Source organism: Molossus molossus, unplaced genomic scaffold, assembly GCF_014108415.1.
Source record: "Molossus molossus isolate mMolMol1 unplaced genomic scaffold, mMolMol1.p scaffold_m16_p_8, whole genome shotgun sequence".
NCBI classification, from domain to species: Eukaryota; Metazoa; Chordata; class Mammalia; order Chiroptera; family Molossidae; genus Molossus; species Molossus molossus.
In genome coordinates, this window is record NW_023425402.1 from 68,044,746 (window position 1) to 68,056,959 (window position 12,214).

The 12,214-nt window shown below is 38.4% G+C and overlaps 1 protein-coding gene across 9 annotated transcripts in view; it reads right to left on the bottom strand.

Moving 5' to 3' along the window:
- Positions 1 to 12,214, bottom strand: part of CDK19 (cyclin dependent kinase 19) — a 157,300-nt gene that overhangs the window by 119,057 nt on the left and 26,029 nt on the right. For all 9 annotated transcript variants that reach the window (XM_036248020.1, XM_036248022.1, XM_036248021.1 and 6 more), the window contains one exon: positions 11,761 to 11,822. In XM_036248020.1, coding sequence (XP_036103913.1) covers positions 11,761 to 11,822 — 62 coding nt within the window. The remainder of the gene's footprint in view (positions 1 to 11,760; positions 11,823 to 12,214) is intronic.

Consider the following 12,214-nt stretch of genomic DNA (forward strand, 5'->3'; position numbering starts at 1 on the left):
TCTGAAATAAACTTGAAAGAAAAAAGTGAATTCCTTTACTTGAAACTGTAATCAACACAACACATAGATCATAAAGTAAAAAGTCAACTATTAGCTTTAAAGAATTAATTTTCTTTTTAAAGTTACCATATAGCCCTGGCTGGTTTGGCTCAGCAGTTAGAGCGTTGCCCCGTGGACTGGAGAGTCCTGGGTTCGGTTCCCACTAAGGGCACATACCTTGGTTGCAGTTTGTCCCCGGCCCAGGTTGGGGTTGTGTGAGTGGCAACCACTTGATGTGTCTCTCTCACATCGATGTTTCTCTCTCTTTCTCCCTCCCACTCTATCTGAAGATAAACACAAAAGTGTCCTTGGGTGAGGATAAAAATAAATAAATAAATAAATAAATAAATAAGACCATATAGGTTGACCTGAATTAGTCTATATAAAAATTCAGGTAAACCTAATGTTGTTAAATGATCTACTTCCTAGGAATGTCAACCTTAGATCAAATTCTAGTCACTAGAAAGCTGAAAAACAAGAATTTAGAAAAATAAAGCTGCTGCCCATCCAAGAACGAAATACCAATAATAATGAGTCAATCAATTAATAATTTATAAGGAAAAATAGTATTTTTTCTTTTAATATTGAATCATCTTTAAAACATAAAAATTAATACCATCCAGTATCACAACACATTTATAAGATTTATTAATAATAGCTACATTTATACAGTATTTTTTTAAAGATTCTATTTATTTATTTAAATCCTCACTCAAGGATTTTTTTCCATTTAACTTCAGATAGAGTGGGAAGGTGAGAGAGAGAGAGAGAGAGAGAGACGCATTGACTGGTTGCTTCTCGCATGACCCGGACCAGGACCAGGGACTGAACGGCAACCAAGGTGTACGTGTCCTTGACCAGAATCGAACCCAGGACTTTGGTCAGCAGGCCAACGCTAAGCCAAACTGGCCAGAGCTTACATAGCATTTAGTACAAAGCAGGCACCATTCTAAGAGCCTCAACTACATTAACTTTTTTAATCCTCATAACATGCTGTGAAGCAGGGACTTTTATCATCCCCACTGTACAGATGAGGCCCCTGAAAGTGAGAGGTTAAATAACTCACTCTAGATCACCCAGGTAGTTAAGTGGAATACCCAGGATTCACCTGGATCTAGGAAGTCTGGCTCCAGAGTTTGTATGCTTTTATTTATTTATTTATTTATTTTGGTACGTGCCCCTAGTGGTAACTGAACCCGGGACTCTCTGGTCCACAGGCCGACGCTCCAACCGCTGAGCCAAACCAGCCAGGGAAAGAGTTTGTATGCTTTTAATCACTAGTTTCTTTTTTCCCATTTCTCTTCTGGAAAAAGGCAACAGCATGTGTCAAAGCTCAGAGGTAAGAGAACACAATGCACTGAAGTTCAGTAAGTCTGGTTAAGAATAGAAGAAAGCAAATTAAAACTGAAGGAGGAGGAGGCAGGACCAAATCAAGCAGAACAGGTCAGCCACAGTAAAGAAACTGGACTTCATCTGAAAAAAAAAAAAGGATTTTAAACTGTGCTTTTGTAAGTAGTTTGGAAGTGAAGAAGGCACAGGGAGACTAGTTAAGAGGCCTTTGAAGTAATTTAAGAGATGACTGTAGTTTAAATTAGGATGGTGGCAGAGGAAATAACAAGAAGTGGATAGATATGAAAGATAATTAGGAAATAGTATCCACTGAACAAACGGTGAAGAAACAAGAAAAGCAAGGATGAGTCTATTTCTGGCTTGGATAACTGGGTGACAGTGGTGCCATCAACTGGGTTTTAAAAAAGAAAAAGAAAAAAGATGGGCAGGTTTAGGAAAGTTGGAGCTGAGACTACTGTGGTGTTGTCTAAATGGAGATGTCCAAAAGGCATTTTGATGAACCTATAGCTGAGAAGGGAGATATGGACTACAAACAGAGATGTGGAAGTATTTAAAAATTGAAATTATAAGAATAACAGAGAGGATAGAAATCAAGCACATCACTTAAGAAAAAGGATACCACAGTATTATAATGTATACTACATTATTTTGTGTTTAACACTGCTAAGTGGCTTTTAATTATTTTACTCTGGTCTTTCCACTAAGTTCACTGAAAGCAGTTTTACTCCTACAGACTTTCACAATTCCCCACCTTTTAGAATGTTAATGGCTGTTTGTGGGGTACTTAACCAACTGAGATATGGAGAAGGGATAAATAAAATATTCTTGATTTTAGGAAAATAATTTTATTAGGATTCCGTTGATCTTCCATTTTCCCCTGGGCTTTTGTTCCCATTGCACTTGCTGCACTGATTTTTCTAACCCAGCACCAACAGAGAGTATGGGAGTTGTGTAGAGTCAGTGATCTACTCTCTCATACTCAACACCTAATAGCAAATCCAGTCAAAATTATTTTAAGAGGAAAATGGAGGAGTTCTCATTTAAATTTTTTTTAAAAATTGTTCTATTGCATCTTACTACTACACTATAGATTTTTATTACAGTTTTATATTATACTGTCAAATCACAAAATACTTGCTGTTTTGGGCCTCAGTCTTTTCCACAGTGACTAATATCCCTGATCTCTCAAAATTTCCTGTTTCCTATCCTTCCTTCCTTCCTATCCATCAGACAAGGTCAAGCTTTCCAGAAATTTTGTGAACACTCTAGCCTGAGGTTAAACCTCTCTTCTCTGCATTCTCCAAGCACATCTCTGTACTATATACCTGACATTCACCCTATATCACTTCGTATGGTAATTTTTCCATCGTGTGTCTGATTTAAGGAGCTTGGGGCATAGAGTCATACAACTATTATACTAAGTCACACAACTAATAAGTTACTTATACCCATGTTACCAGTTTTTGCATCTGTAAATTGGGAATAATAATACTAACACAGTACAATCCTTTTTTTTTTTTTAATTGTTGAAAGTATTACAGATGTCCTAACCCCCCCCATTAACCCCCTTCTCCCTGCTCTCTGCCACCCCAGCTTTCCCCAAACAATTGTCTGTGTCCATTGGTTATGCATATATGCATATAAGTTCTGATTTATCTCTTCCCACCCCGCCCACTCCCAACCCCATCCCTCTGAGGTTTGTCAGTTGGTTCCCTACTTCCATGACTCTGGATCTATTTTGATTAACTGCGTATTTTGTTCATGATTTTCCATAAATAAGTGAGATCAGTGGTACTTGTCTTTCTCTGACTGGCTTATTTCACTCGGCATAATACTCTCCAGATTTCTCCACGTCATCTCAAAAAATGAGATCTTTCTTTCTTATAGCTGCATAATATTCCATTGTGTAAATGTACCACAGCTTTTTAATACACTCATCTACTGATGGACAGTTGAGTTGCTTCCAGATATTAGCTATTATAAATAGCACAATCCTTTTTAATGACAAATTAGATCACATAAGTACCTAGCTAGCACAGTGTCCAGCACTCACTTTAGATTCAATATCAGTTCCTACATCAAAATTGTAAACTTTTCTTAAAGGAATATGGAAGAAATCTGTGAATCGATATTTCAGTTAGAACACTCACAAAGGGACACAGAAATATGACTTTTGAGCAACTAGATATCAGCAAAAATGGAACATGAGATCTGAAATTCACATTTCCTATATGGATAATAAGTTTCTATCATTATCATGTATGTCTTTATAGACATCAAAATACCTTGCAACTAACAAATATTTAATCAATCAATTAATTCATTAGAGTACTGATATTATTGGTTATCTGCCTTTTCTAATAAAATGGAGGTTGACAGTAAGAATATAGGATTAAGTTTTTCATTCAACAAATAGTTATGCCTATTGTAGTACATCTTGAATACTACAAGGGTTGTAATAATATACTGAGGTATATATAGTGTTTGCCCTACTGGAGTTCACAAGAGAGTAGAGGAACTTAGTCATGTGCATAGTTAATAAATATAAGGTATCATATGTAAAGGCCCGATTCCCATCATTTAAAATATTTGTATCAGTATTAATTTAAACCTATCTTTCTCACAGAAATTTAGGTGAGGGAAAGGGGTTGGGGGAAGGGAGAAGGAGTCCTCCTCTGACATGATATAAGTACTACTTTACATTTTTGATACTCCCGATTAGGGTAATCTATTGAGATTATCATACATCACAAAGAGAAACTAGATGGTTTCTCCACCAAGATCAGGAACAAGGCAAGAATGTCTGTCGTCACCACTCCTATTCAATCTTATACTGAAAGTCCTAGCTAACACAGTAAAATAAGAAAAGGAACTAAAAAACATACCAATTGAAAAGGGAAAAAAAACTGTTTTTGTTCGCAAATGATATGACTGTCTTTAGAGAAAATCCCAAATAATCAACAAGAAATGCCTGGAATAAAAAACAATTATAGTAAGATTGCAGGATACAAGGTTAATATAAAAAAAGCCAACTGCTTTCTTACAGACCAGCAATGAAAAGTTAGAAATGGAAATTAAAAACAATAACATTTACATTAGCACCAAAAAAATAAAATACTTAGGTATAAATCTAATAAAACATGTACAAAATCTATATAAGGAAAACTACAAAATTGAGAGAGAAAAAAAAAAGATCTATATAAACAGAGAGATTCCATGTACTTGGCTGAGAAGACCTAATATTGTCAAGATGTCAGTGCTTCCCAATTTGATCCATAGATTTGGCATAATTGCAATAAAAACTCTAGTGAGTTATTTTGTGGACAGTGACGAACTGACTTTCAAGTTGATGTGCAAAAGCCAAAGACCAAGAATAGCCAACGATATTGAAGGAGAAGAAAAAGAACAAAGACTGACATTACTCTACTTCAAGACTTATTATAAAACTACAGGAATCAACATAGGGTGGTACTGGCAAAAGAAGAGCCAACCTGCCCAACCAGTATGGCTCAGTGGTTGAGTGTCAATACTTGGACCAATAGGTTGCCAGTTCCTGGTCAGGGCACATGACCAGGTTACGGACCTGATCCCAAGCAGGGGGTGTGCAGGAGGCAGCCAATCGATGTTGATGTTTCCTTCTCATGAATGTTTCTAACACTCTCTCCCTTCCCCTTCCTCTCTCTCTCTCTAAAATCAATAAAAACATTTTTAAAAAAGAAAAGAATAGCCAAATAGATCAATGGAATATAAATACAGTCAACTACTCTTTGACAAAGAAGAACTACATTAGAGAAAAAAAAAATACTCTTTCAACAAATGGTGCTGGAACAAATGTACATCCACATGCAAAAAAATAAAATAAAAAAATCTACACTCAGACCTTATACTCTTCACAAAAATTAACTCAAAATGGAACACAGATTTAAATGTAAAATGTAAAACTATAAAACTCCTAGTTGCAGAGTGGGGAAAGTCCAGCCCACAGGCAATACCAGCTAACATCACATGCCTCACCAAATTAGGCTGACCAAATACAGCAGGCTAATTTTTAAGTTGATAATTTTTTCTGGCCCGCGAATGATGTTATAAATATCCAAAAGGCCCTTGGCAGAAAAAAGGTTCCATTCTAGGTGACAATGGGTTTAGAGATAACTATTAGACACAATATTAAAACAATCTATTTTAAAAATTGGTAAGTTAGATTTTACTAAAATTAAAATCTTAAGAGATCCAAAATGGCAGAGTAGGTAGAAAAAGTTACACTCACCTCCTCCCGGGACAAAACTGAATTACAACTAAAATATAGAACAATCAAACTGAATAAGTCTTATAACCAAATATTTACAGAACCCACATCGAGACTGGTAGGAAAAGTAGAGATACGAAAAGGGCTAGCCCTGAACCCATGTATAACAGTTGAGAATCCAGAGAAATAATTTAACTGAAATAGTCTGCCCTGAAGAGTGAGGAGTCTAAACCGCACACCAGGCTCCCCAACCCAGAGCACCAGAGTAGGAAGAGGAACCTACATAACATCTGGCTGTGAAAATCAACAGGGATTCGTTCAGCCAGGAAGGGATGGGAGTCTGCTAGAAACCCAGGCACCCTCTTAAAGTGCTAATGCACTAAATCTCATTCACAGCCACTCACCCTGGGCTGCAGCAAATGGAAAGCAGCTGAGAGCAAACTGGAATCATACAGAAAGAGACTAGGTTGTATGGCTTCAGGAAAATGGCTGAACAAACAGCCACCAAGGTCCCTGTACTAAGTCACTTTCCCACAATGCCCACAAATGCCATCTTTCCTGGGTCAAGCACTCCCCTCCATTCAGCACCAGCCTGGGAGAATACACTAGCCGCACCCTCCCAAATACTTGTGGTCATGACCTGCCATGCTTGCGCCATGAGTAGTCAGCTGGCTGTGGTCAGGCTGGACCTGTGGTACAGACTTTCTTGGAAGGCTCTCAAGAAGTTCCGGAAAGACTCCGGATGGCAAAGACACAAAAGGAGAGACTAAGTAGTATGGTTCTAGGGTGAGGGCCTTTACTTTATTCCCTTGCACACCCTACCACTGTTCTATGCATACCCCCTGTCCAGGCCAAATCTTGGTCTGTTCTATCCTAATGAACTTGGCTGGCCTCACTCTGCCAACTCCCTGAGAACCCTCCCATCACAAAGGTTGGTCCACAGACCCCAGGTAAGTAGCTGCTAGCCTTGGTGTGCAGTGAAACTTTTGCAGAGTGGCCTCAGGCCCAACACTGGCATCTAGTTTTTTATCTGCTTGTTTGTTTAATTATATCTTAACTATAATCATACTTTTTTTTTTTAATCCTCACCCGAGGACATTTTTCCATTTTTTGTTCAGATAGAGTGGGAGGGAGAGGAAGAGAGAGAGAGAGAAACATTGACGTGAAAGGGACACATAGAGTGGCTGCCACCCACGCAACCAACCAGGGCCGGGCACAAACTGTAACCGAGGTACGTGCCCTTAGCGGAAACCAAACTCAGGTCTCTCTGGACCGCAGGCTGCTGCTCTAACCACTGAGCAAAACCGGCCAGGGCTAATCATACTTTTTTTAAAAAATACGTTTTATTGCTCTGGCCAGTTTGACTGAGAGGTAAGAGCGTCAGCCCTCGGACCTAAGGGTCTCGGGTTCAATTCCAGTCAAAGGCATGTACCTCATTTGCAGTTCAATCCCCAGCCCTGGTTGGGGTCGTGCAGTAGGTGTGTCTCTCATATCGATGCTTCTCTCTCCCTAACCCTCTCTCTCCCTCCCTCCCACTCTATATGAAAATCAGTGGAAAAATATCCTTGGGTGAGGATTAATAAATTAATAAATATGTTTTATTGATTTTTTTTTTTAGAGAAGGAGATAGAGATATCAATTGGCTGCCTCCTGCACGCCCCACACAGGGGATAGAGCCGCAACCCAGGCATGTGCCCAGACTGGGAATCAAACCAGGACCTCTCAGTCCATGGGACCATGCTCAATCCACTAAGCTACACTGGCCGGGTTTTGTTGTTGTTGTTGTTGTTGTTAATCCTCACCTGAGGATATTTTCCCACTGATTTTTAGATAGGGAGGGAGGGAAGGGGAGAGGGGAAGAGGGGGAGAAGGGGTGGGGGAAGAAAGAGAGAGAGAGAGAGACATCGATATGAGAGAGAAACACAGATTGGCTGCCTCCAGCACAACCCCTGACTGGGGCCAGAGACTGAATCTTCAACCCAGGTACATGCTCTTGACTAGGAATCAAACCCAAGACTCTTAGGCCCTCAGAATGATGCTCTAACCACTGAGCATAACCGGCCAGTGCTAGCATCTAGTTTAAATCTGTATCAAAGGGAACACCACTGGCCCCTACCTGGTGACTCACTGAAAACCTACCTCATGAAACTCACATACCACCAGAGGCTCTTTCAGTGACTGAGCCTAACAGGCAGCCAACATGTGGAGGCAGATATCAGGGTGTCTTGGATCTTTTGCTGACCTGCTCCTGGCTCAGTGTGATGGAAGCCAGTCTTGGTATACATCTTGGCCCCTCCCATATGCACCCAGCCTAGCAGAGACAGCCACAAACTGTGGATCACTTTGCATCTCCAAACAGATAGCCAGGGCCGGTCACAGGCAGCATCTGACATTAACCTGCACAAAAGTCCCTCCTAAGAGGCTCCAGAACCAAAATACCCCATGGCAGACTTCAGACCATATCAGAACATGACCCAACTGGCTCCACAAATGGCACACCCAAAGAGAGATCTCAGCAGGCACTAGACACTGCTGGGGTGAACTCCACTTTGTGGGGTCACACTCCGCACAGCAGCTCATACACTGCAGTGGGGGGTCCACCTTCATGGTGAGCCAGCCTGAGGGTCAACCGCACCCACAGACGGGCCAACAGCAATCAAGGCTCAACTATAACAGGAGAGCTCACATAACCCACACAGGGACATTCCTGAAGCACCCAGCTCAAGTGATCAGGGACTGCACCAATGACTCTAGAGGGCACCTACTACATAAGGCCACCCTACCAAGACTGGGAAACATAGCAGATCTACCTAATATACAGAAACACACATGGGGAGACAAAGAAACATGCCCCAAATGAAAGAACAATAAAAATTCCCCCAAAAAGAATTAAATGAAATGGAGACAAGCAATTTACCAGATACAGAGTTCAAAATAATGAACTTAGGGGAGGAACTTAGGGAAGAATAAATAAACTCAGTGAGAACTTCAAGAGTTTCAACAAAGAAATAGTAAGCAAAAAAAGGGACATAGAAACCATAAAAAAGGAAATAGTCAGAAATGAGAAACACAGTATCTGAAATGAAGAACACATTAGAAAGAAACAGCAGCAAGTTAGATAAAGCAGAGGATCAAACTGTAATTTGGAAGACAAAGTAATAGAAAACACCCAATTAGAGGAGAAAAAGAATATAAAAAAGTAAGTATAGTTTAAGGGACCTCTGAGACATCAAGCATAACAACATCTGCATCAGAGGGGTACCAGAAGAAGAGTGTGAGAGAGCAAAGGATTGAGAACCTATTTGAAAAAATAATAACTGAAAACTTCTCTAACATGGTGAAGGAAATACAAATACAAGTCCAGGAAGTGGCACAGAGTCTCAAACAAGATAAACCCAAAGAGGCCCACACCAAAATACATCATAATTAAAATGGCAATTGTTAAAGACAAATCCAGGATACTGACAACACCAAATGTTGAAAGGATGTGGAGCAACAAGAAAACTTGTTCACTGCTGGTGAGAATGCAAAAAATGATTTAGTCACTTTGGAAGAAAGTTTGGCAATTTCTTATAAAACTAAACATACTCTTACAATTCAGCAATTGCACTCCTTGGCATTTACTCAGATGAACTGAAAACATATCCACATAAAAATCTGCACACAAATGTTTATAGTAGCTTTATTCATAACTGCTAATACTTGGAACAACTAAGATATCCTTTAGCAGGTGAATGGATAAATAAACTGTGGTACATCCAAAAATGGAATGTTATTCAGTGCTAAAAAGAAATGAGCTATCAAGCTCTGACAAAGCATGGAGGAACCTGAAATGCTTATTACTAAGTGAAAGAAGCTAATCTGAAAAGGCAACATATTATGTGATTACAACTATGACATTCTGGAAGAGGTTAAAAAACAAAACAAAACTATAGAGACAGAAAGAAACTAGTGGTTGTCAAAAGGAGGAGCCTAGGATGAATGGGTGGAGCATGGGGTATGTTTAGAGCAGTAAAGCTATTCTATATGATATTGTAATGGTGGATACATGTCATTGTACATTTGTCAAACCCACAGAATATACAACAAAAAGAGTAAAACTTATGGTAAACTATGGATCTTAGTTAATAATAATGTAACAATATTAGCTCATCAATTGTAACAAATGTAACACACTAAAGCAAGATATTAATCATAGGAAGATAGGGGGTGGGAGGTAAGGGGGTACACATGGGACCTCTCTGTACTTTCCACTCAATTTTCTGTAAACTTTAAACTGCTCTAAAAACATAAAGTCCATTATGTTTTTAAAAATACTTTTAAACCATCCATTTCATCAATCTTTCCCATAGAAGTTGGGAGAAGAGGACCTGGAGAGCAGAGTCTTCCTATGCCTTGATATGGGCAGTACTTTACATATTTTATACTACTGATCAGGATTATCTAATTGAGACTTTTAATTGGAAGCAAAAATAAACCACCATCACATAAGCTATAAGACTGCATTACCCAACAGTGGTGAAAACAGCCAACTAGCCTGAAAACAAAATTTAAAAAGGCCTTTCAAGAAATTACTTCCAACCTGTTACTGGTAAATAGCTTCGAAATGGCCACTGAAAAAGTCAATGAAAGGAGAAAGGGCTTAAGTGGTGAAATTGTACCTAACCTCAACGAACAGCCTGAAACCAATCTATTTCCTCTAGTTAAAAAAGCAGCTTCTCTTGCCCTGGTCAGTTTTGCTCAGCGGTTAGAGCATCAGCCTGCGGACCAGAGAGTCCCGGGTTCGGTTCCTGCTAAGGGCACGTAACTAGGTTGCAGTCTGTCCCTGCCCCGGTTGGGGTCATGTGGGTAGCAACCACTCGATGTGTGTCTCTCTCTCTTCCCCCCCCTCTCCCTCCTGCTTTATCTGAAGATAAATACAAAAAAAAAAAAAAAGCAGCTTCTCTTTCTCTGGACCACAAGCCAATGCTTTAACCCGCTGAGCCAAACCGGCCAGGGCGAAAGCAGCTTCTCTTAATAGGAGGAAACGAAAAATAAATAATGAAACAGGGTTGATGACAAAATGGAGTGATCCTGTTTGGGGCACACAACAGAAATTTAATAAGTATGTAATATTCTAACTTTATATAAGATGTACCTCTTAAATATAAGATATAATGTGCAATCACTTAATATCAAAACAAATTTCCAGAAGAAATAAAAAAAGCCCTCTAATTCCCATTTACAATCTATCTAAACACTAGCCACATTATTAACTTTCTGTTTAAGATTACAATTTTGTTAGCTGCTATAGATCTTAAAAACAAAAACAAAAACAAAAACACTATTCTGGTATCATCTGAAGAAAGTTCATAAATAGTTTCATAAATTCACAGAAAGTAGTACCTATATTATCTGGCACTTAAATGGAAAAATATTTCTATTTTTTATAAAAATCAAAGAAAGAAACATTATCCAAAGAAGCATTATGTCACATTATTTTCTTAAAAAGTAACTCATTAAGAAGGTTTCTATAAAAACATATTTTACAAGTATGTGGGATGCGTTTGTTTCTCTACTGAAACAAGAACTAACTTGAGAAAAGAGCATATTAACAAGTTCTGAAGAGAGAATAATTAGCATATTGGGAACTAACATTTTTGGCACATGGGACCTATAGCAAGAATGTCTATCCTCCAGTCATGACTCATACACAGGCTGCCTCTCTATTTATTGTGAAGCAATCTTTCAGTAAAAAGAGCACTAGGGAAGGATGCAATATATGAATAATAACTTGGACAACTTCCCAGGAAGAAATCATAGTGAAGCTAGGTCTGAGAAAGTTAGATAGCATTTACTACAAACTACACTAATACTCTCTTTTCTTAATCACTCTTACTCTTTAGTTAACAGTAGAAAATAAAATTTAGAGTCTTCAGTTTTATCTGAAGTTTTCTTTTTAAATAGAATTTAATACTATAGAATAAAACTACACAAGTATTACCTTCGTTTTAATTTTTATGAAAAATTACTTAATGCATCATTCTAAATTATTTTATGATGACATTTGTGAAAATTCTCACCTGTCACATACCCACCCCAGCACACACACACAATGACACCAGAAGGCAAACACTCTGCTTTACCTTCTGCTGAAAAGTCTGCAACCTCCAACGCTTGAGGTCCATACACGAAGCCCTTCTGGAATCTATGAACACAGCAGAGGCAAAAGGCAGAGAAGTTTATGTAGATTTAAAGTTACACTGCCCAAACATAAAATGCCAAATGACTATCACAAGTCTACATATCTGCCAAGGGAACCAGATTTTAGCTTTGACAATGAACAAGTCAACAACATATTAATGATTTTCAGGGTCTATTATATATTATGCAGCTAATTATATGAGGAAAAAAGTTGAGCCTTAACTAATTTATATTCTCACCAACAGAAGTAATTTACACTATGTGAAATGCTAACAGAGCAACTAAGTATGAATTCATATATGCTGAAAGTAACAATTTAATTTTTTAAATTATACGAGAGGCAATACATATATAAGAAATATAAAATAAATTAAGCAGAAAAATATACTTCACAAA